The 25,896-nt window shown below is 39.4% G+C and overlaps 1 protein-coding gene across 2 annotated transcripts; it reads left to right on the forward strand.

Moving 5' to 3' along the window:
• The first annotated feature begins 870 nt into the window (after nt 1-870).
• On the forward strand, nt 871-24,390 carry clip1a (CAP-GLY domain containing linker protein 1a). 2 transcript variants are annotated; one of them, XM_029511680.1, is made up of 27 exons: nt 871-1,023; nt 4,570-4,895; nt 5,486-6,030; nt 6,695-6,819; nt 6,932-7,148; nt 7,340-7,537; nt 7,673-7,764; nt 7,921-7,981; nt 10,808-10,912; nt 12,184-13,092; nt 13,376-13,492; nt 13,723-13,780; nt 13,913-13,996; nt 14,087-14,243; nt 14,463-14,628; nt 14,898-15,113; nt 16,174-18,606; nt 19,516-19,653; nt 19,775-19,881; nt 20,001-20,121; nt 20,253-20,305; nt 20,844-20,961; nt 21,459-21,609; nt 21,727-21,779; nt 22,486-22,491; nt 23,042-23,169; nt 23,319-24,390. In XM_029511680.1, the coding sequence occupies exons 2-27, from the start codon at nt 4,805-4,807 to the stop codon at nt 23,545-23,547; spliced, it is 6,678 nt and encodes a 2,225-aa protein (XP_029367540.1). In that variant the 5' UTR covers nt 871-1,023; nt 4,570-4,804; the 3' UTR covers nt 23,548-24,390. The 2 variants fall into 2 exon arrangements, with proteins under 2 accessions (XP_029367540.1, XP_029367541.1); XM_029511681.1 differs by lacking the exon at nt 10,808-10,912.
• Nucleotides 24,391-25,896: the final 1,506 nt, after the last annotated feature.

The raw sequence follows: 25,896 nt of genomic DNA on the forward strand, positions 1-25,896 counted from the left end.
TTTTTGTCTGCCAGTCAAACCTTGGTGTGGATTTGATTTGCTGTATTTTGGTGTCAGTCAACAAGTTGACCCTCTATTGCAATTTCTGACTTTGATGAAACCTGCAAATGAAACGGCATGCACTTGAAATTCTGATTTGCCTTTTCATTTTGCGCTTATGTCTACGTTTTCCATAAAATTCATTGAATGGATTCCTATCAGATTTTAAATTCGCTAATTCCAGCCCTTTCTGAAAGAAAATCAATCATGCTTCGTGTTAGTCAACCATAAATAATTAATGACAGTGCTGTGCAAAGAGAATATGTGCTCCAAGACTTGTCAATAACTTGCAACTACATGTGACTTTTCGCACACAGCTGCAGATTCATCCATGCACACAAGCACATAGTCTGAGTGCGAAGAATTTATGAGACTCAAGAGGTTTAACCTCTTGCAACATGAGGGGGAAATCGTATTCATGCCTTTATAAATAAAACTATAACTCGCAGCCATAGGCTTCACATTAAAAGACAAGGAAGCTCATGTCAAATTCTGACTCGTGGGAAATTTAGCAGACTCAAAGATGACTTGCACCTGCCCAGTCACCGAATGGCCAGGGTCCAGATTAATGACCGCCAGCAGGTGTTTTTTTTATTTTTTTTTTACAAAGGGGTTTATGCTCCGTTAATAATAAGCTCTGCTTTTCCAGGAAACTCCATGTGGCCATATGTTTTCTTGATTCTAACAGGCGAGTGTTTATTTATTAAATTTTTTCCACGGGATGGCTTTTCTTCTCTGTCCGAGGTGAGCGAGGACTCATCTCACCGAACATATCATCTTCGGGCGGCTCCCTGTGTTGACGTTACGGCCTGCTGTTGGGCAAAGCTCCGCGCTGGGCCGGGCCGGGCCGTGCCGTGCCTGCTCGATGTGGTCCGACCTGTAGTCGTCGTGGTTCCCCATTTAGCTCGCTAGCTGTGTGTATATAAACATATTTATATAGTTTCACCCCTCTCATGACGAAGGCCGTCTACACAACACCACCAGGTCAGTACCGGCTGAATACGACGTGGTGTAAATCCGTGAACTCTCTCGCTCCGTGGCTGTCCGTAGAGGTAAGGGCTGAAGGCAGCCGGCGGAGTGAGCTCCGTACTTTGGGGCGGGAGTTGAGCTAACTAGCTCGCAGCGCTTCTCCCGGTCCTGTCTGAGCACCGGCTCGCGGAGTCGGGCCTCGCAGCTAACGTTACTTAGCAACTAATCCCGTCTATTCTTATCGCGGTAACACGCGGGGATTGTCTGAGGCTGGCGGGGTGACAATAATGTCACCTGTCCGCTCATTACGGCAGCATTATGCGGCAGACTATCTATACAGGTGACCTAATGTGGAGCTATTCGCCCTGCCGACTACGACTTGCAGCAGCAAGTCGCCCTGCCGGAGCCTCGGTGACACTGCGGTGACTTTTGGACTTGAGGAATTTGCCTCGATCCTACGACAGTTGATGTTTAGGGGTTAGCCCGGTGTTTGAGATTGTGTAAACGCCGTTTTTAACCCGTGATCAACAGGATCTCTTCTCTCCAGAGAGGCAGAATCGGCCACTAAGGTAAGTTAGCTGACACGGTTTTGTTGCTGCTAAACGTGGCACCTCATCGACAGCTCTCGATCCGTTAGCTTCTGGTGAAGGTGACCAAGCGGGGTGACGCGAGCAGGCCGACTTCCTGAGCAGACCTCAGGGGAACTTACCTGCACCGGACCGGTGAACGCAACGAAGCCTGTCGGTGCAGCAGCTGGGGAAATCTGCCCATCCTAGTGTCTGGCTTGTTCATAGGTGTGTCTCAGGAGCTGGTGTAGCCTCTGTGTCTCGGCCCAAAAGCAGAAGTTCAGATTGACATGACTAACCCTTCACACACGGCAAGGCAAAGCCACTTCACAGTGTGACCTTTGTATTTCTACTCGTCTAACAACGTCTTATTGTGGTGAAAAACAATGGTTTCGTGGGGAAGTCAGGTGATCACGGCTCACTTTACAAGAATATGTTTTGAGACCAGGTTTATTGATTTGGAAACCATTTTGAATCACAGCACGTTATCTATACGCAATACCTACAGCATATCTGACGTAGTTTGAGGAGCTCTTGAATTGAAGATTGGACTGTCTCTATATATAGTTTCTGCTACAGGTCTCAGTTATCTCTAGTCTTTGGTGTTGGATAGGCTGAGTTCATATTTGGTGGAAATGACCTATTGATTTAATGCCTGCTTTTACATGGTGAGTGTTGTTAAAATTAAAACAGATGACTGCATATGACTAGAGGGTGTCTCTTGCTCTTATTCTTTGCCAATCTCCTGATGGTGTTTTTCTACACCTTCCTGTCACTGCTCGCAGAGGCCTACATAATCATCCCAGCAGATGTTTCCTCAAAAAGGAAGCACAGTCTTGCCTTGGCTTTGCGATGACGAAAATATAGGAGTAGGAGCAACCATTGCGTCAGTGAATACACACTTCTGTAGACTTTTTTTTTTTTTATGTATATCCTTTTGTATGTTAACTACTAGCGGATGTAGTGCACCAACCTCATTGCATGAAAAATTGTCTGGTTTTCTCCATCTGAGAAGCAAGTTTTGCAATGAAAATATTGATGGTAGTTTCATTTAGTTTTATTCAGTAGGCATTTTCTTCCAACATGCTTTGGTAATCAAGGACATTGGTATCTTCACACAGTGTTCATATTCTTTTATTTATTTATTTTTGTCCACTGCCCACTAACCCTAACTGACTCAGGAAATATGTTATGCATATGTGGTCATTTCAGAAGTGGGTGATATCTCACTTCATTTTACAGGGTGTCATCTACTTGTCTTGACTTGTTTACGTCAGAAAGAATAAAACTTGAAAACGTGAGATTTTGGTCTGGTTTCGAACTGAATTCAAGATTAGTTAATATTCTTTTATAAAATCATTGGAAGATTAATTTCCATATAAATCTATGCAGAACATTGGCATTTGGCCTTCTTCCTAGCTACAGATTAGAGTGAGAGTCAGTGGCAAAAGATTAACATTAGTGCAGTGGGAAATTCTCCAGACTAAGTGGATCATTTTCAGCTGACTGCATCAGCTCACCAATCAGAGCTGAAACATCCTTTGCTAATGCTCTCAAGACAGTTTTACCAAAGCTTGGTAGTTTTCAAATTCAACATCTTTTTGCTGTTTAACTTTTGCCTGTAACAACGTGTCCCACAATTCATATGATTTTATTTATTTTTTTATTAATTCCTTTAGTTCCACCATACTGTCTTATGACAGAGAAAAAGATTCTTGTTCTGGCCTCCTTTTGACCTGAGGGCACTTTAGGCGCTTTTGTGTCATTCAAAAGCACAGCAGGGGAAAACTGGAACATTACATTCAAACTAGGTTGCGTGCACTGATGGCTATCCTTCATTCACTGCTGAGAAATGTCTTCGGGGGAGTGTGAGAGTATCCTCTGAGTTCCTTTGGTCAGCCTACATACTATAGTTCTCTCAAGAATGAACGGTTTGTTTGTGTTATGCAATTGAACATGTTCTGCATTAGTTAACTATCGTTGCTGACTTAAAGTGGAGTTAAAACTGACTTTGCAAGAGAGAAATGTAGGCCCAGATGGCATATTGTCATGGGTTTGGTGATTTTATTTTTATTATTTCACAGTAAAGAAACTTTAAATGGATTAAGCATTCATTTAATTTGAGTTGGACACAATAGTTTTTCTTTTTCTTTTTTGCAAGTTAAATACTTGTGGCCTAATGAAAGGTAGACTGTTCAGACACGATAACTACATATGTATAGTCTTTACATGCCCTCTTTAGGTTTCTTATATGCAGTTAACTGCTGTTTTGACTATAGTCACACGATGAAGCATCAGGTTTCCTAGATATGATGTGAACCTGTCAGTAGTTGTTGTTGTAACATAGCCATGTTGCCAAACACCTAACAACGGGGGGCCGTGTTTAAACAGTAGTCATTCAGCCAATCATTTTCTGTGGCCAGGAAATCTAACAAACATAATAATCTGCTGATGGTGGTTGTGTTTCAACAGTAATCCTATTTTTGAAAAACCTGCCAACCAGACTCGCATGAGTTCATGTGCCAAAATGATAGATTGAGTGAGACAGTATGTTCTCTGGTTGTGTGTGTGTGTGTTTCTGTGCATATTGCGTTCAAGGTCACAGAAGATAAGCTATTCAGAAGTTCATGAACACAGACTATTAGCAGCAATATTAGCAGTCCTGGCCTTTGACAGGGTATTTTAAGGTCTAACTTTGCCATGGTGTTTGCTGAGGAGCTTGTTGTCATAACAGAAACAAAATGCTTCCATTAACAGAGTGACTGAGCATGTCTGAAAAGACATTGGTAAGTAAATCAGGGCTGTCAGTGCCACATGCATAACCAGAGCCAGGAGAAGTCATCAAATGGGACATTAAACTAAATGAATAAGCAACTTGATTAAATAATTAAATTCACGATTGCTTGCCCACCAATGGTACCTTAAGTGGTTCGTAAAATATATTTTACTAAGGCTAAAAAGCTAATGTTTCTCTTTCTTTTTGCTCTCCAAACAGGGTCCTTTTTGTGAGCACCAACTTTTCTCCCACCTCCCTTTTCCTGGTATTTTTTTTTTTTATCCCAACACTTATTTATTTGATTTGCTTTTCTTTTTCCTTCTTCAACCGATCATTGGTGCTAAGAAAACATCAGCCTCACAGAGTTGCAACCAATTGTTTTGATGGTCTGCAGTCAGTCTGTACCCACTGGCGGACACAATCCTTGTGGGCCTAAGAAGACACAAAAAGAAACATGAGCACAGCAAAGCCCAGTGGGATCAAGGGGCCCAGCAAGATAGCTAGGCCACCTGGAACAGGAGCCCCCAAAACAAACCCCAGCACAGGTAAGTGTCTCCTAATATATTTTAGCCTGTAGCACATTCTAGCCAAGTAAAGTTTATATAATTTACGTGCAAAAGTTCAACTTAGATGGCTATTTTCAAGGGATAAGGAGCACTGATGTGACCAATTAAGAAGTTGCTGTAGAGTGTTGTTGTAGTAGTAGTAATGTATTAATGGAGGGGGGTACATCAAACACCCCAGACCATTTTTAAATGAGCTGTGTAAATGCAACATGAAATATCACCTGATAAATTCTGACTAATCACAAAATGTCTGTAAAAGCAGTTCATGTTAATGTTAATGTGCACTGGGGATGTCAAGGACATCTAGTTATCATTGTTTTACTCACAAACTTGTTTGTTTTACTCACTAATATTAATTATTTTTGTGAGGAAGAGTGTCAGAACCAGCTAGATTTCCCCACTGTGACAACAGTTATTTCATATTTCCAAGGCTCACCAACACATCCTTTTCAAGATACCAAGAACCATTTAAAGGGGAAGCTCAAACTTCAAAATCATTGCAGCACTTAATTACTGATGAATTTAAATAACTCCATTACTTTTCTCTCCATCTTTTTAAATTTCTGCAGGAGCTAAAGGAGCTGCGGCTGACAAATCAGCAGCAAGTGCCAGTGGAGGTGATGCTGAAAATTCTGAGGAGTGCTTCCAGATTGGGGAACGGGTCTGGGTAAATGGGAATAAGCCAGGCTACATCCAATTTTTGGGAGAGACACAGTTTGCTCCTGGACAGTGGGCAGGGATTGTTCTAGATGAACCAATTGGAAAGAATGATGGATCTGTGGCAGGGGTGCGCTACTTTCAATGTGAAGCCCTGCGTGGTATATTTACCCGCCCATCCAAGTTGTCCCGCACAGAGGGGGAGACTAATGGAGTTCAGACGGCACCCCCCTCCCGTGCTGCATCACCCGCTCCTTCAGTTGGTAGTGTAGCCTCTCATACACCGGCCACAAAATCAACATTATCCTCTACTACCACAGCAAACAAGAAGGCCTCAGCACCAGCTACAACATCCTCCAATCTGGCACGCACCAACAGCGAATCTGTCTCCAACCTCTCAGAGACCGGATCAGTCAAAAAAGGGGAAAGGGAACTGAAGATGGGAGACCGTGTATTGGTAAAACATGTTGCATTATTTAAAATAGACTATAACTTCTTTAGTTCAGTTCAGCTGAGTGCCCAAAGCCAAACATTCTACTTCTGTTTTTTTTTTTTTTTTTTTTTAGCAGCCTGTCATTAGCGAGAACAATGCTTTTTTTATTATTTATTTATTTATTTATTTTTTTTACGTCAGGTGACTCAAAACCATTTCACCATAAAGTGTAGTATTTACAGAGAAATGGACCAAACTTTCACCACTTGGTAAATGAACACACAGTTACTACTACCAGTGAGTGCATTTACCGTTTGTGCTCAGTCCTCTAGGTTTGATTATATCTTGATGAGCACCTTCCTTCCTTCCTCCTTATAGAGTCCCTTGTCCCCTCCCTTTCCTCAGGCAGAAGGCTATGTGGCAAATTAAAAAAGGAAGTGTCACTCATTTCTATGGGGCTGCAAAGGATATGTGCTTACCACTGGCAAAATTCTAATTCATATGTGCTGCTAAGTTTAACAGCTTGTCATTTTTTTTTTTTTTTTTAAGTTGGCACGTGTTTGTTTCTGTCGCTTTGATGGAATTAACTGACTCAGGAATTATTAAAAGGCAAAGCTGATTACTCTTAAGACCTCTTTATCTGTCAAGGGAATTAAATTATTGCTAATGTTTAGTATTTTGCTTGCAGGTTGGTGGTACAAAGGCAGGAGTGGTACGTTTCCTTGGAGAAACTGATTTTGCCAAAGGGGAGTGGTGCGGTGTGGAATTGGACGAACCCTTAGGAAAGAATGATGGGGCAGTTGCAGGCACGAGGTACGAAAGCCACTATGTCTGTCTTTTTTTTTTTTTAAAGCTGTTGTGCCTGTCATCTGCATGTTAGCCATGACTGTCATTATCATGATTGTATTAAATTATCTGTCCCCAGATATTTTCAGTGCCAACCCAAATATGGTTTATTTGCACCAGTGCACAAAGTTACACGCATTGGATTCCCTTCCACTACGCCGGCCAAAGCAAAAACTACAGTTCGGAAAGTAGTGGCCACACCATCAGGGCTAAAGAGGAGCCCTAGTGCTTCCTCCATCAGTACCATGAGCTCTGTGGCATCTTCTGTCAGCGCCAAGCCCAGCCGCACAGGCCTGGTGAGACAAAGATTTTTATTTATATATATATATAAAGCATAAAAAAAAAAATATATATATATATATATATATATTTTTTTTTTTAAATATATATATATATATATATATTTTTTTTATGCTTATGCTTTTTTTTATGTTTTTTTTATGTTTCACTTATAATTCTAACACACTTCTCTTCTGTCTCTCCATAGCTAACAGAGACATCATCGCGGTATAATCGAAAGATATCTGGCACTACAGCCCTGCAGGAGGCACTGAAGGAGAAGCAGCAGCATATCGAGCAGTTAATGGCTGAGAGGGACATGGAGAAAGCTGAGGTTGCCAAGGCCACTAGCCATGTTGGAGAAATGGAGCAAGAAATTAACCTGCTCAGGGATGATCAGGAGCAGGTGTGGTCACACACCTTGTTTGTTTAGTATCAGTTTGGATGATGCTGCTATCAATACTAAATTGCTCTCATAATTAGAGACACTATTTGTTGCCTTGTCATTTATGTAAACTTTTGTCAATTTTTTTTGTGAAAGATGGAAGCTAAAATGGATCAGTTGCGTGCCTTGGTAGAAGCTGCAGACAAAGACAAAGTGGAACTGCTGAATCAGCTAGAGGAGGAGCGTAGGTAAGGACTCGGAGAGGTATTATAAATCAAACACAAACAGTTGTTGGTGAGTTTGAACATACTGCTTGGGTTCATCTTTCTCTAAATCATTCAGCTTAGAGACTGTTAGTTGCCTAGTTAACAAGATGGAGTAAGATAATTTCTTCTGTTAAACAGGAAAGTGGAGGACCTTCAGTTCCGTGTAGAGGAAGCTTGTATTACCAAAGGAGACTTGGAGGTAAATACACAACACAGATCAACAGCATTGCAATTGACACAAGGTATTGAATTTATGTTTAAAAGACAAAATAATTACAGCAAAGATATTAAATCAGACATTGGTAATAAAATTTAATTACATAAAGCGTCATGAATTTTGAACTACACAATAGGCTGGTTATCCTATTCTTGTGTAAATAGATTGTTAGTGTGTTTCAGCCACTGTAAAGAATATGAAAAGTGCTTTAGAGTTGCTACAGATTACAGAAAAGAGTGAGCAACTATCAACTATCAAAATGGTGCTGTTTAAGAGATAATATGGCATAAACTTCAGTGGTGCCTGATCTTCAGGCTCTCAGATTATCCTGTGGCAGCAATCTGCTTCAGATGAACAGATTTGATGTGTTTCCACTGCTGCCCAGCTCTTCTCCAGCACATTTAGCAGTACACCAAAACCTGAAGTTTATCCAATCTTAGATATCCAAACCATTTCCACACCACTGATTTAATCTTTTGTCTCTTAACTACTTTGTGGACTTGTTGAAGGCCATTCAGTCACATTTGTATTGCGGTTGGAGTTTCACATTGAGCAGCTAACACTTTCGCGTTGGAGCCAAGCCTATTACTGCTGACGGCTGGCTGTGTGTCAGTGGCCTGTGGTGAGGTCATGACGCACCAACGTAGCCGATTGTGTTCTGCTCATTTTGCTCGGCTTGAATGCAATGGGCTGACAGCAGCGCCGTGATGGACTGCAGCCAGTGACAGATGCTTTAAATAATGTATAAAGACCATATCGCTGTTTTTGAGTCATTTTCTATCACTATATATATATATATATATATATATAAAATTATTATAATAATTATTATTATTATTATTATAAAGTCCAACTGCAGACCATGGGGAAAATAACCTCTGTGCCAGAGAATGTTATTAATGTTTGCTTGTAATGGAGAGACAAAAGATTTTATTGTCCTGTTGTTCTCAAGAGTGATGAAATTTAATTATTTATTACAGGAGGCTTTGATCATTCATATACTTTTTGGTTAAGTTAGGATATTTAGGCCACTGGAGTCCGGTGCTATCGCTGTTCATATCTGATCAAAGGATTTGTTATTTATTCCACAGTGCTACACAAGGGATCATCTCAGTTACCTCGAAGGCAACCGAGCTCAAAATAGATCTTTAAAATGAGGGCTACAGGGTTAGAATACGCCTTTTATATTCTTTTTTTTAAATACGTATACTAACATTTTATTATATACTCACAGCTGTGGATATATTAAAAACCTGCATGCAGCTTCAAAATACACCAACAAAAAACACTTAAAACAGGCAAAACTCAGACATGCTGTGTCAACTTCAAGTTGAAGGTTTACTAATGTTGTGCTATAACCCTCAGTGCCTCCCTGTTCAGTGATGTGACGTTATTGCTTCTTCTTCCTTCTTGTCCTTGTCTTTCATGTTGGTCCAGTGCTTAGCATGGAACCACTGGAGATGCACCATTATCATTCCACTGCCCAGTCACACACTTAAATCTAGTCTGTCCACCTCAGGAAAAAGGGGAATGACATTCATCTTCAGTAAATTTGAAAGAAATAGATTAAATAAAAAATTTTCCAGGCTAGATTACAACTCCCAACTACTCCATTGATACAAAAGCCACAAAATTATATGAATGTACCTTGCTTCATTCATTACCTTTGAGTATGGTATATCATTTAGATGGACATGACAATGCATTGTGTCAGACCATAGGAGACCTAGTATCACAAACACACTTAACAATGATGCTACTCCCTATTTAATCTTTAAATTGAGAATGGTATGAGTGGAAGCATAGAATTGTGTCAGGATATGCTTCATTAAATCGCCATAAAACCCCTATTCATAGCACCCAATACCAAGAAGTCAAAAGGGAATCCTTTGTTTCTTGAGCTCCACATGCTTGTTACTGATTGATTTGTGTTTTTTTTTTTTTAAAGCTTGTCACAAGTCTGCACATGGTGGTCTAATAATTGTCGGTTTTTCATACAATACTTACAGTGTGGGCAATGGCCTTATCACAAACGAGAGAAAGCAGTGATACTATTGATGATGCCTTAAGGTTTGTACTTATGAAATGAAATCAATCCAAGATGAGTGTAAGAAACACAATTGATAAATATTTTTGGATTTATTGTATTTTAAACGATACCCCCTTTGTCTTTGTATTGACATTCTACTGTTAAAATAATATAACTCTAGAGTTTTAAATATATCATATGATACAGTTCATTAAACTCGTAAGAATCCATAAAGAAACCATAGGGGTCAGAAGGCTTCCCTGCTTTCTCTCAAAAACATGGTGAAGTCATTTTTATATACTTGCTGGCTTGAAACACAAAGTTTTTGAATATTTAACAACAATCAGCGTGCTTTGTTTATCAGGTGTCTATTTTGCATGGTTTCTTCTAAATTACCTCCATCAACAAACTCACCCTGAACATCCATAACACATGCCCCCTCTCCTCTTGCTGCCCGTTTTCTCCCTTCCCTCATTGTTTCACAAAACCCCTGACATGAAGCTCTTCATGGCACAACCTGAAAGTTCTGCTTTTGGATTTTTCACATTTCCACTCATAACACACAGCTCACTTCCGCCCGATACCCTTTCCCCAACCTCCCAAATACTGAAACACATGCACACGCACACACACGTAAACACACATGCACACATTCCATCACCATCATCATCATTGATCAAACCCCTCTATCCTGTCTCCTTCCCTCTTTGTCTGTGTTGGGCTGGCATGTGATGGTGGCACTGGTGTGTTCTCTTCCTCTCCCCCTTGTTTACTAACAGACGCAGACCAGACTGGAGCATGCCCACATTAAGGAACTTGAACAGAGCCTGCTCTTTGAAAAGACCAAAGCTGAGAAACTCCAAAGAGAGTTAGAAGACACTAGGGTAAAGAATTCTGCTCTGCAGCGTGCTGCGTTGGAAAAGAGGGCCTGGCCTGGGGATAGTGGCCAAAACATTTGCAAGGGGTCCAAAGAGGTGCCAAGCAATAACTGGAGCTTTGCTTTGTATGGCCTTTGTGTGGTGATTGAACCCCTCATGCATTTGTCTAGTTTCAAATAAGGAAACCAGTACACTTGCTTTGACAGCAAACTCTTAAATAGAAAACTAATAGTTGATTTGCAAATTTTATAGCACATTTTGGAATTAACTGCACATTGATTTGGTAAAAATTTTAAAAATATATACTTTGCGTCACATTTAAATTGCGCTATTCATTATTCTTTTTATATTGAAAAGTCTACATTTATCTCAACTGTCAAACGGTGACACGCTTCTTTAAGCATGTTGGGTTGTTTCAATGCATTTGCTTTACTGTCTTCCCACGGGTTACTTAAAATGAATTTGCTCTTTTTCACTGCTTAACCAGACAGACAAACCTCTTCCTTTTCCCCTGCTAATCAGTAATTATTGATTAGCTTGGTTATTCCATGTTTGGCTCCCCTAGTCTTTCCCAGCATCTGCTCGTCTTGCTTCTCTGGTGTCCCTGCATTAGGCCAGGCTAAAACTTAACTAAAACTGCTTAAACTCCCAGACTATGCGTTATGTTGCCCCTAATGTTATTAGAAGAGTATGTAAAAGAATTACTTTTGTGTAAAGATCCTGAGCCTTATGACAAAATGAGCACAAAAATGAACCAGTTTTCACAGGATCTTACTTGCAACTTATTTAATGCAGAAAATCTGTTTTCACCAAGCTCTTGACCATTATGTTCAAGCAGCTACAAGAAACGCTTGTTAAAAATGTTAAAAGGTGGGTTAATGAAAAATGATGCCAATGGATGGAAAAAAAACACTGTTTTTAAATTCTCCTAGTAGTATCATAAATTCAGTAGAGTTTTAATTAAGAGTGCTTTGCACACTGCTGTAGCTCCATTCATGTTTTCAATCTTCACTTCATTATTTGTACTCTTTGTGGCCAGAAGAGGTCAGTGTGACACCGTTGTCTGGTATAAATGGTTTTACACAATTCTCATTAAGAGAACAAATTGAACAACTAGTCTTTCACTCAACTTTATTACAACAAATGTTTATGTTTATATATATATATATAAAAACCAATCATTTATTATGTAGTAAAATATTAATACAATTGTTGCACACTGGTCTAGTATGTTGGATTCTGACACTTTTCTAAATGCAAGATTTATGCTTTTAAAGGTTGCTACTGTCTCGGAAAGATCCCGTATAATGGAGCTTGAAAAAGACCTTACACTGCGTGCAAGAGAGGTAGCTGACCTGCAGCTGCGTCTTGGGACCCAAGAAGGCTCTGCAGACTCTAACTCTGCTCTTTCTCCCCTTCTGGAAGAGATTAATTCTCTTAGGGATCAATTGACTTCCCAAGAAGCTAAACAGCAAGAGGAACTTTTGAATTACAAGGAGAAGCTAGAAGCTAAAGAAAAGAGTCACAGTGAGGCAGTTGCCCAGCTTCAGGCTACATCTGTAAGGCTGTCTGGGGACAATGAGCAGCTGCAGATTCGCTTGAGTCAAGCTGAGAAGGAGAAAGGTGACGTTGCTGACCTCTGGCGTTCCAAGTTGGAGTCTGCCATCGCCTCACACCAACAAGCAATGGAGGAGCTAAAGGTGTCCTTCAGCAAAGGTGCTGGTGCCCAGACAGAAGAGCTTGTGGAAACCAAAAGTTCACTCGAGAGGTTGAAAGTAGAGCACAAGTTGGCACTAGACGAGGTTAGAGCTAAACGTGAAGCTGACGCCACAGCTTGGACTCTGGAGACTCAGGCACTGAAGGCACAGCTGTTGTCTTCAACTGAAGAAAAGGAGCGCCTGGAGGAGTCGCTGCGATCCAATGTTGAAAAGGTAGAAGAACAGCACCTTGTTGAGATGGAGGATGTTCTTGGAAAGCTTCATACTGCTGAGCTGAGGCTGAAAGAGCTTGAGGAGAGAGAAGCAGTGTTGGCAGAACAGGCCCAAGACAAGGACAAAGAAACCAAAGAGCAAATGGCAGAGATGGTGGCTCTGCGCAGCCAGGTAGCACAAAGTAACCAGGAGGTTGTGACCTTGAAGAGTCAGTTAGAGGAGGTTCAGAACCAAGGAAACAATCAAGATGCTAAGGTGGGATTTTATTCACACCATTAGTATTTAATGAAATGTGTGTTTATTATATTTATTTATTTAAGCCTAGAAGGTTTTGCTAATAATATACACCTAAATGGATGACAATCAGTAAAAACAATTGCTCACCTGGGTGGTGGAGATGTACTGTATGCCATTGTTTTTTTTGAAAACTGGTATTATACTGCTTCTCTCAAGTTGGTATGGTAATGGCAATGATTGTTTATTTTAATTGACTTTAATGTATTGATTTCTTGGCTGTCTTTTTTCTTTTTTGCTACAGGTTAGTGAACTGATATCTCAGTTGGACGGCCAGAAGAAGGAAGTCTTCTCTTTACAACAGACCCTAGCTACTGAAAAACAGCAGAAGGAAAACCTGGATCAGGAACTGGGAGGCTTGGTGAGGCTGATGACTTCATTTTTTTATATTCATGCTGTGCCCGTTTTACCCTTATGACTTAAGTGACTGCTTATTTATTTATTAAAAAAAAAATCCATTGAAAGTGTATCACTAGTGTACTTAGGAAACCTTAGTCAAGTCTTTTTTTTTTTTTTTTTAACTCCCCAATGGAATTACCTGTTACTTATAGGCCAATAAAGATCAATGAGAAAAATACATTTTCCCCACAGAAACAAAAGTTGGCTGAAATAACAGAGGAGCAGATAAAATCAGCAAAAGCTATGCAAGGTAAATTATATTGGCTTTTTGTTTTTTTCCCAGATGATGTAATGTTTCTCCTCTCACCTTATCTTACTACCTGCTACCATTGGACTTGTTAGCAGCAGTTTATGTTTCTCTTTCTTTGTGTGTTACTGTCAGCAACGGATGTGAAGCTCAGCCAGAAGGAAGAGCAGTGCACATCCATGACCACAGAATTGGAGTCTCTAAGAAGTCAACTTGCTGGTGAGATTTTTTTTTTTTTCCTTCTTATTGCTTTAGTGTGTTTTTAGAATCGATAAACCAAACAACCAAACTCATCTTGTCTTTAATCAGGGCTTGAAAGGAAGCTGAAGACTGCAGATGAAAAGCTTGAGCAGTTTTCAAAGGACAAAAACAAATTGGAGAATGATATTTCAGACATGATGAAGGCATCTGGTAATAGTTCAGTACAGCTGACCAAAATGAATGAAGACCTCATACAAAAAGAAAGGTACCACATTTCATTCCTCCCTCTTGCACAACTTCATTACTCGACTTAAAGCAAATATCAGTTGTAAGAAAGTAATAAATATTGACATGATATCAACAAACCTTGCTTTCTGTCAAAGCCAAAGCTTTAGGATTTAGGATTAGGATGTGCTTTTCAATCTTAACACTGACCTTTAGATCACATTTTGTTTCCTTCCCATCATTTTCCTTCAATTTTCAGGAGACTTGAGGAGTTGCAAAGTCAAGTCGCAGAGGAGAAGGAAAAGGTGGCACATGTCACTGAACAACTCCAGCAGGAGCAGTCCAGCAAAGAGCAGGAACTGAAAGACACCAGAGATGCACATCAGTCTCAAATCAGAAGCTTAGAGGAAAAGATGGCTGCTTTGGTTAGTATTGTCAGGCACTCACAAGGTCTGTTTCAGAATTATATGTCAGATCCAGTCAGTTTTAATTTTATTTTTCTTTACATTAGAAAAGCTTTATTTTAAATGTCCAACTTACTTTTAATCAGCCTCTGATTGAGGTACTCACTCAAGTAGCGGTTGTTCATTGTGGCAAAATCCACCAGACGGAATAATCACCCAGCTCTGCACTGTGAAACAACTAAAGAAATTCTGTATAGTGATTTCTGCTTTTCTCGTCTTCCATTTTCAAGGAGAAAGCTGTTAAACAGGGTGAGACTGTGGTTGAGGAGCTCAAGGCCTCTCAAGAGAAATCCCTGTCTAAGGCCTCAGAGCTCCATGCGAAGGAATGTGAGTTGTTGCAGAGTCAGGTTGACAAGTTAAACCAGGAGGTCTCTTCCTTCAAAGACAAAAACAAGGAACTGGAGAAGACAGTCTCTGAGCTGCAGCCATACAAGGAACAGGCTCAGGTAAAGACATGGCCAGATAGGTACCGACACTTTGGTTCAATCAGTGTGGTTTCAGTTCTCTGCGAGATTTTATTGTAGAATTTATGCTTTGCATATTTTACTAATGCTTTCTCATCGAATTTATTAGGAAAAATATGATTTTATCATATTTGTAGATCAAAATTTCATTTCATTTTAAATATGTTTAAACGCACAAGTTGTGGGAGACTATATATCTGTGTTACACGTTCTGCCTCATTTAACATCACTGATTCATGTACATGATCAAAGTTTTCATTTTATCCTCATGCAGAATATTTTTGTGAAGTTATTCGTTTTGCTTCCAATCACCCCCCCCCCCAATATTAAGGCTAATAACCTGGGTTTTCTTTTCATCTTAGATGTATATTGGTTGCTGCTATGAGCTATATGCTTGCAGGGGGTACATTTTATTAAATTATGTCTTTAATGCTTTATGTTTATATAAAAAGCCCAACAAACAGATTGCTTCTGATTGCTAAATATTTTTGCAGTAGGTAGGATCACAAGCTACTATTAAATATTGTATGTTTATCTATTTGTTGAAATATTGTTCTTCAAATTACAATAAGTAAATAAGTATTTTGGTTCTAAACCCCTGCTAGCATGGTTTATTATCCTGATATTGCAGTTAAGAAGAACATTTTCACTTTTGAAAAGTTGCACGTCATGGAAGTAATAATTTATAGAAAATGAAATATACCACAATACACATAGAAAATTGGTAGTGTTGGTCTTCAAACATAACAATTCAAGTACTGTATAGGATACTATGCACACAAACACCCGACAGCCTTTTTTTGTTTTTCTGCCAGGAAATATTTATTTAAAGTAAGGGCTGAAGTGAAAATGTTCCGCTTCTACTGATTGTGGTGTAAGCTGTGGGGAGGGGAGGGGTTGCTTTTGCCGCTTGACCTTTCCAAATATGCATCACTTATGTCCATATTTTCTTGGTTTATTTTTTGAATTCATCTTTCCCCTGCATATATATATATATATACATTTCCCCCTACTTTTTTTCCTTTCATCTTTATTTTCCCAGTGTCTTTCTGCTGAGCTTGACTCCTACAAGCATGACGTTGAGCAAATGTCCAAAAACCTGGAAAAACAGAATGTAGCTCTGGAAAATGTTAAGGCTGAGAAAGGCGTACTGGAGAAACAGCTTTCAGATGTGCTGACTAAACTTTCTGCTCTTGAAACTTGTCACAAGGAGCTTTCAATTCAGAATGAAGAACTGCTAACAGCAAGAGATAAGCTTACAAAACATCAAGAGGAATTACTCACCAACAACAAGCATTCAAACGAAGAAAGGAGTTCTTTGAACGCGGAGTTGGAAAGGCTCAAAGCTCTTATTCAGGAAGTGCAGACTGAAAATAAGAAACTGAAGAATATTAAAGATGACTTCCAGGCCGAAATTGACAAGCTTCAAAAACAATATGCAGAGAAGAATGACTTGCTCGAAAAGCATCAACAGGACATCCAGGAAATTCAAGCGAAAAGGAAGCAACTACTGGAGGATTATGAAAATATCTGCAAAGAGAGAAACCATCTTAAAGAAGACCTCAATGAAAGCAGGTCAAAACTCACATTTGAGAAGGACAATCTAATTTTAGAAAGAGATACTGCTAGAAATGCCAAAAAATCTCTTGATGCTAAGAATGCTGAATTACAGGAAAAACTTAAATCGTTGAGTTTAGAAAAAGAAGATCTGACAATGAAAAACACCCAACTGCAGGCACTTACAGAAACACTGACAAAAGAAAAGGTGGAAATGTCCACTGAAATCAGTGCCTCTCTGTCAGATAAAAAGAGCCTTGAGACAGTGAAGGAGGAGCTCCAGAATATGCTCACTGTTGCAAAGAAAGACTTGGAGAGCTCCATCCGTGAATGTGAAGAACTTAAAGCCTCAAAAACAAGCCTTTCCCAGATGCTGGAAGAGTTCAAGAAAAGCAGTCAGGTGACTGACTCTGAGAGACTTAACCTTCTGCAGGAGAAAGATGACTTGCTTTCAATCCAAAGAAAAGTCTTTAATGAGAAGGAAGAGCTCCTCAAAGAGATAGAGGGATTAAAGGAGAAGCTTAAACTCTCAACAGAACAATTGTCTCAGTCCAATGAGAAAATCAAAGAGGTATTATCATCTTTAGAGCAAGAGAGGCAAGAATCTCGCCTTCACAATTCTGAAATTGAGATGGCTCTACACACTATTAGGAAGGAAAAGATGAGCCTGAATTCAGCACTAGAGCAGCAGAAAATGGATTATGAGCGTTTAGCAGGAGAGAAGGGCGAGTTAGAGGAGAAGCATGCAAAAGCAATATCTGAGAAAAATATTCTTTCTCTTGAGCGTGATAAATTAGTTAGTGATATTCGAACAACTAAGGATCAGTTGGACAGTTACTCTAGAGCTAATGCCGAATTTGCTGAAGAAAAGTCTCATTTGACAGCAATGTTGGAGGAGAACAATCGGCGAAGAGAGGCACTTGAAGCAGATGTGACCTCTTTGAAACAAGAAAAGACTGACTTACAAAATGAATTACAGAAACAATACTCTGATATTGAACTTCTTGAAAAGACCAAAACAGAACTTGTTCAAGAGCACAGTAAGCTAAAAATGAATTTTGAGACGGCTAATTTAGAACTTGCCCAACAGGTGGATAACCTTAAAAGAGACTGTCACCGTCTGCAGTCATTGCAAACTGAGGCTGATAAAAAAGTGCTGTCTTTCCAGGAAGAGAACCGTAGTCTGTTTCAGGAGGTCCAGAAGTTTAAAAGTCAGGCTGAGTCAATGTCAGATGCCAGGTGCCTTCTCAAGACTGAACTTGAGGCAAAATCAAACGAGTGCCAAAAAGCTGTATCTGACAGAGATGCTCTCTCTGAACAAATTGATCAAGTGCAGAAAACATTGTCCAAAATTACACAAGAGAATAAAGAGATTTCCTCAAACCTTAAAAATGCTAATGAGCTAAACCAAACCACTATTGTAGATATGGAGGCTTTGAAAACACAACTTGAGCAGCAAGAGAAAGAAGCCAATCAGCTGACAGAAGATAAGAAGCACCTATTGTCTAAGCTCGAGGAAATGGGAAAACGGATAACCTCCTTGACCACAGAGAAAGAGGAGCTTCTATCTGGACAGAGTAAATTGCAGCTGGATGTTTCTTCCCTCAGGGAAAGCCAAGTGAACTGGCTTGCAGAACGGTCAATGCTTCAGGGAGAATTAGAAAAGCTGCAGAATAGTCAGAAGCAATTTGAGATAAATGTCCAGACCCTACAAAGTGACAAGGATATTTTGGAAAAACAATACAAGAACACTCTGTCAGAAATGTCTGTGTCTGCCATTCTACAAGAAGAGAATTCTTCCAGCATCTCGAACCTCACAGCTCAGAAGAATCTCCTGCAGGCGGAGAGGGATGAAGCCTCGCAGCAAGTCAAGGATCTTGAGTCCCAACTAAAAAATGCCATTTCTAAGCAGCTTGAGGTATTCCTCCTCCAGTAGTAATCACTGACACACACAGCTTAGAGTGGCTGGGGCTACACACCTTCTCACTGCATGGATGCTGGTTTGTCTCCCTTTCCTCGATCCCTTAATCTTCATGTGTAACTTTCATCTTTCATTTACTAACCCGCTACTTATTACCCCTAGCTCCCAGCCTTTGCCTGTGGGCTCATAACGCGATCCAATGTTAGGTGAAATTTTCCTCAAGTACATGGTTATGTTGGCGCAAAGTCATACTCTGATTCCATTTTGTAAAATTTTGATGTAATTGTACATAATGTACATTATGATAAGTATATGACTATAATATTAATGCACAAAGTGGTAGGAGGGTATTGCGGAGATTAGTTCTTACCTGTAGAAATGATAGCATTATATGTAGACATGCAGCTTCAAGCATAGACAGATATTTATCTGCCATCATTTAGGATTTGAGAAAATCCTTCAGAAAATCTTTAAAAGCCCAATGAATTTTATTTTTATTATTTGTATTTCTCTTTTTTTTTTTTTCCCCTTCTTCTTCTTCTTTTTTGAGTTAATGGGTTGTTAGGGTCCGTTCTGAGGCCACAGGCTGTAGAGGATTTTAGAGTATGAACTAATTATTTTCGTCAGTGTAAATTCTTTATCAATTCTCAAACCTTGTGGTTTGTCTCAACAAGTTCCAATGAAGTGAAATTTGGATGAGTAATTTCAAATAAGTTATAAGATGGCTAACTATTAAGCATGTAGTTAATTTATTAATTATCCCAAAATGAGATAATTGGTTAAACTATGTGTAATGAACATATTCATCAAATAACATATATATATTTTTTTTTTATTCTGGTTGGTTGAGGTCTTTTTTATTATTATTATTATTATTACTATATTCTCACTCTCTGCACGTTTTAGGCTATCGAAGCCTCTGGCAAAACTGCTGAGGCTCTTGAACAGTTGAAAAAAGAGAAAGCGGGTTTGATTCAGGAGAAAAATGAAGCCCAGTCTTTGTTGGAAAAGCTCCAGCACACCAAGCAGGAGATAGAGATCCAGGTAAGAGCTGAGCACTTTTAAAGGGACAGTGCCAATGAGATCACATCACATGAGATTATGTTAATGCCAGGTGTGAATACGGTGCTATGAATGACTTTTATTGCAAATATTTGCCCTTTAGCTGGAAACATTGAGGAACGAGAACTCCAAACATAAAGAAGATTTGAATGTATCCAATAATCAGCTTTGCAAAGAAACTGAGAGAACAAAGAGTCTGTCTGAGGAAATGTGAGTATATCAAGTTCAGCAGACGACATATAATACGATGTAATGAATGAATTGCAGTAAAGTGAGAAATCTGACAAGGCAAAGCAGTTTTTCATGATTCTAACATTTGTATTTGTCAGTGAGGAGCTTAAAGCAGCAGTTTCTGTGAAGTCACAGTCCCTCCAGATACTACAAGAGGAAAAGAACAAGCTGACTCAGGATCTTGAGCGCAATCTCAAAGACCAGAATAATTTTGTGAAGGTGTACTTTAGTTTTTTATTTTTCAAAATTATTATTTCAGTAAATCTATCAATGATCTGCATCAGACTGTTTTGTGTTTCAGCCGTTGATCTGCCGATTTGAACAATGTTTTTGTTTGTTTGTTTTCGTAGCTCCAAGATGAGCACTCAAAACTCAAAAAACAGTTGGAGGAGTTGAAGCAAAGGTAAGACAATCATTTTGTTATTCAGACAGTTTCAGGCAGCTTTCATTTATACCTGTTGCCAAATTAAGCAAAAATGGTTTCATCTGTGTGGCAAGTGCCACACATGTATTACATTTGTGTAAGAATTTTGTATGTTATGCTGTTCTTTGCCTCCGAAGCCTGCCAAATAATGCCTACAGGTACTTAATGCTCTTAATAAGATGTCATGTCATCATCATATAGTAGTGCTATTACCATGCATGTAGGAAGACATCCTACATCCTGTCTCATAAGTTTGTGCATGTTATGTTTTTTTTCTCCCCCCCCCCACTAGTTAGATCCATGCGGTCCGTCAAAAAAATCTTTCACGTCATTGTGCCCTTTGCCAAAAGAACTGCAACAGAAAAAAAAATGCTTTTTTTATTTATTTATTTATTGACTTCTTGCATTTCTATCAATACTGGTGCAGTATATTGTAATTCAAACCAGTTTTTCTTTGGCAAGAAATAATTATCATTAACCTGCGTCATTAAATTGTTTTTTTGTGGAAATTCAATAGTGAGAGCACCTTGAAAGGAAAGTTGGACAAGGAGAAAGCTGCCTTCCAACAGTCCATCCACATAAACAGTGCCTTAATCTCAGAGAAGGACCAGCAGGTGGAGAACCTGAGGAGCGAGGTAAGAGCTGCCAGGTCATATGAGAGATTTACTGTTGAGCATGCACAAAATTCAATTCAAACCACTTCACTGTACTCTGCCACTCACCACTTCACTCACTTCCAGGCAGTTTCTGATCACATGGGGTGGGACGGTTCTAGGTCACAGATGTTTTTCAGCTCTCAGATGACACAATGACAACAAAGCAGGATTTAAAGCCTAACAGATGTCAGTTAGAGTTCAGTGCCATTTCTTTGACCTGAGGATTGACATATGTAGAGATTAACAGGATGTCACTTCTAGGTCAAAAACCCAAACCATGTCCTCCTTTCATTTTGAGTTCTCATAAAACATTGCAAGGACAGTTTAACTGGAAACTGCACTGTACCCCCTGGGATCTTGGTGCGTGAATTACATTACTTGTCTTAGTGAACTTGTGCGTGTGATTGTTGTGAACATTGTTGTTAATGAATTGTCATTCAATGGGGGATTTCTCTTGTCATAACAACAATATGCAGCTGTCTGTGCTGCGTGGGGAAAGTGCCTCTGTTAAGACACTGCAAAGTACAATTCAGGCCCTGGAGCAGGACAAGGTTAATCTACAGGAGCGTGTTAAGAGACTGGAGAAGGACCTGGCTGCAGGGCCTGAAGCCTTCGACAAGTCCACAGGTAATACTGGACTGAACCCATGCCCCCAACAAAGATTTCTGGCACCACTGTGAGGTTGCGCTCTCAAAAAGAAAAGGCGATTATCTGGTCAATGTGTCTTATTCTCAATGTTTCTAGGGGATGAAGTGTTGGAACAGCTAATGGAGGATAAGGAGACTGCAGAGAGTCAGGTGTGTGTCCTGCTGCGCTTTTCCGGAATAATCATTTGCTTGGAATTGTGGGGCTTTTTTTTTTTTTTTCTTCCTGCTCATAAACATATTGTAAAGAAACTTTCCAACCCTGCCCATACACACTTTTTTTTTTTTTTTTTTGCTTTGATAATAAACCAGTCTGTCATTTATGCTTCATGAGCTTATCTATGAAATTATTATTCATTATCACATTTGGGGCAGTTATATGGAAAGAGTCTTTGTGAAGGCTGTTTGTGAAAGTACTGTGCTGCATAAGAAGATATTTACTAACACCTGCAGACTGACTGTTAGAGTCCACTGTTGATTCATGTAGTCATTACAGTATAATGTTTTACAGAGGTGCAATAGATATCATTGAAAGCATATTAAACGTCTGACATGACCTCAGCTCTTTACAGAGATGCTTGATATGACCAGTGAATCAGCATCACACTTCACCTACAGTGATGGGGTGACTTCATGTCATTTTCACAACATCACAGCTTTTCATCGCCAGCCTCTGTTGATGATAAAATGTTATACTGTATTATCTGTGTCAGTGAAGACTTGACTGTGTTGTCTGGCATTAGGTGGGTCCTAATTTGAATCTTTTTTTTTTTTTTCCCTTCTCCCTCTTCTCTTTCTTAAATCCCAACTCCTTTCCTCTGCCCTGTCTCTGATGTTGGCAATGCTACACCACCATCAGGCAGCGGTTTGTTCATGTTTTTCATCAGCTTCACTTGTGCATGTTTGTTTGTCACTGTCACTTGGGCTCCTGTGTTTTGTCCAATGGATTATAGTCGGTGTCAACTTATAAACCGTCTTCCAAAGAAAAATCAAATTTGATTTCTTAACAGCTATATAGAATTACCAGAAAAAGTTTTCATTATCATAAATAATTAGCAGACATCAGATCTGCTGAGGATCGCTTTTGCTCAGTAAGAAACGCTTAAGAAAGGGGTATTTTATAGACATTCCCAGTGACTCATTCTGAACTTCACTTTTCCTTTGGCAGACTATTCACTTTGAAGTAATCAAGAATGACTTGTTTACTTTGGTGACAGAGCAAAGTATAGTTACTGTTGTCTACCGTCTTTAATGCAGAAATAAAGCAAAACCTTGGCACCTAATACAGCGAATATATTTCACACGGTGACAGTGTTTCAATTTAAATATACACTTTATGTAAGAATTAGTTGATGGATATTAGCTCTTCATGCACCAGCAGCGACATTGATACTACTCTTTATTTCCCTTTATAGATAGAGTTTCTCAATTCAGTCATTGTTGACCTCCAGAGGAAGAATGATGAACTTAAGGACAAATTAGAGAAAATGGCAGCTGCTGCTCTCAATGGGAATAATGCAAGTGAGCTGGATAACTATGATGGGTACGTTTCACTCTGAGTAGACTTACACACACTCCAATTAAAAAAAAAATAAAAAATAAAAATTACACGTGTGAAAACACAAGTTGTTTATTGATTTTTACACACACGTATCACTGGAAAGCTCTTATACACGTTCTTTTTCCCTGCAGCCATGAACAGCAACCTGTGAAGAAGAAGCCTCCCCCGAGGCTGTTCTGTGACATCTGTGACTGCTTCGACCTCCACGACACAGAGGACTGTCCCACACAGATGCAGATGCCCGACTCACCCCCACACACCACCTACCATGGCAATAAGGGTGAAGAGCGGCCCTACTGTGACATCTGTGAGGTCTTTGGCCACTGGACCGACTCCTGTAATGATGACCAGACCTTTTAAAGCCTTTTTAACCTTCATCCGCACAATCACGATATTTGCACATCATGTTAGATAACGCAGAGCTTATGGGGTTTTAGTTTGTACGTGTGTGTGTGCATTTCTTGTGCTTGTTTTCGCCAAGCGTTTTTATTGTTCACACCAGCCCTTAAGCGCTCTTAAAGGAGATCAGCCTCCTCAGAATCTCTTTCCAAAACTTCAGGCAAACTGATATAATAAACACTAGTTAACAGTCTGTATTTGTAATGGTAAACGACTTTGGAGGAGATATGTTACATATCCTGGGTTTGTGTGTGGGGATACTCTCCGTTGACATATTGGTGTGGAAGGAGCAGCAGTCTTCTTCAGATCATTTCATTTAAGGTTATCTGAATATTGCACAGTTGATCTGGGGGTTCCACGGACAATATAGTACATAAAAGGTCTTCATTTGAGCTGTAATTTACTTGATTGAAAAACAAATGTCAATTTGCGCAAAAATTGGTGAGCTATAGTTTATTTTTTTATGTCTGGAAATACTGTGTGCTCTTTAAAGGTTTGATAATATGTGTGTCATTTTGTGAAGGGGGGGTTTGCTCACTCTTGTCGGGAGTTGAAAAGCGAAACCCATTGTTGTTTTTGGCTTTAATGGGAACTTTTTCTATGGTCTTCATGAAGGGTTCGCTGGACAGTTGGCAGCAGTTAAACTTAAATCTGTTATCCCTCAGCTCCAGCGAAATGGCTCTTCCAAAAGGTTACCTTACAATTTAAAGATTTCTGTATGAAACAGTTCAGCATTTCTTCAAAAATGTTTTGAATATCTGTATAAAAATAAATTAAATTTATGAATAAATGATAAATCAAGCATATCTTAATTATTCAATGGAAGCGTCACACTTGTGCTGTCTGAGCAGACCACACTACTTCATCTACGTAATGTTTTAAGAAAACCTAAAGAACACTTCATTAATAATGAGCAGTACTATTCATGCGTACAGAATTCGTGTGTGGAAATCACTAAGCCTTTTCTCCATGTAGTCACATAATTGCAGTTTTAGGGACCTTCATTTGACGTAACACAGCTGGCACACCATCAGTTGTGTGTTACTGCGTATTTCTGAATGACTACAAAGTCATTTAGCTTTTAGGTCATCTGAACATCAAGTTACAATCTACACAGAAATATAGGTCAGAGGGTGATGCAACAAACAAAAGTAACAAGTGAAACTTCTAATCATGTAGGAATCAAAGGCCATACGACATCCAATAAATTATTTTCAAGATATAACACGGGAAGTCACGTATTCAACACAACTCTGGCTACTTCTGTCTAGACACAGTTTCAATACAGTCAAATGTAAGTCACTAACACTTCAATCTTTTAGTTTCACATTACTACTCATTTTTTGTATATTGCCTATTAGTACTAAATTGTGGCATGAAGTCAATACTACAAGTTTGTGCTGCACTTTCATCTTAGTTTTAGTTTCAAATAAATTGTCTATCAATTGAACAGGGGACATTTGTGTCCACATAATGGAAACTAATATTCAGGCTACTCTAGTTATAGATCAACTGTATCAGTAAAGCCAAATATTGTGAACCTTTCTTCATATCTGTTTTACCTTTTAGGTTCTGTGCTGAACATTTTGCTTTGATGAAATGGAAATTCTGCTTTTAACAAATGGGCTAAAAACACATTTTAGCTGAAATGTTGTAAATAAACTAAGATTAAAATGCGCACATACCATGTTTTGGGAGGAAACACCTCCAGCCTGCATCAAATCACTTTATATTTAATGTGCAGCTTGGCTCTATAGCAGTGAGCGGTAATGAGGGGAACGCAGGCGGTCTTGTGTCTTAGAATGGGATCGATGCTTCAGGAGGCTTGGCTTGGGAGCAGGAGTTGGCGAGCTTCAGACGCCAACCGCCATTTCTCCAGCTCCACTCTCACCTGCACAGTCAGCGGCTCCTTTTGGGTGGACACGGTGTGCACATCCATTTCACTTTCTCCTTTCCCTTTGCCTGCAGACACAACACCCAGCGAGATTCAGGAGGTCAGAATGAAAAGGCTGGCTGATGAATTGAAACACAAAATGAGTTTGTTGAGTTCAGTGTGACCCTTAATTTTGGTCGTCTTCATGAATACCCCCTAATAAATACTATATACGCATATATATGCATGTACAGTACCGGTCAAACGTTTGTTCACACTTTCCTTTTCATTTGAAAGGGAAAGTGATTTCCAGAGTAGTGACGTGGAGCTTTTATCAGACAGATTCTGTATTTTTTATTCATGTGTACAATGAACCTCTCGAAAATCTGATACCCTTCTGCTTTGGCCCACTGCTTCCTCTCCGCTTTGACTCTTCT

The sequence above is a fragment of the Echeneis naucrates genome, chromosome 9 (genome assembly GCF_900963305.1).
Source record: "Echeneis naucrates chromosome 9, fEcheNa1.1, whole genome shotgun sequence".
In the NCBI taxonomy this organism is placed as follows: Eukaryota; Metazoa; Chordata; class Actinopteri; order Carangiformes; family Echeneidae; genus Echeneis; species Echeneis naucrates.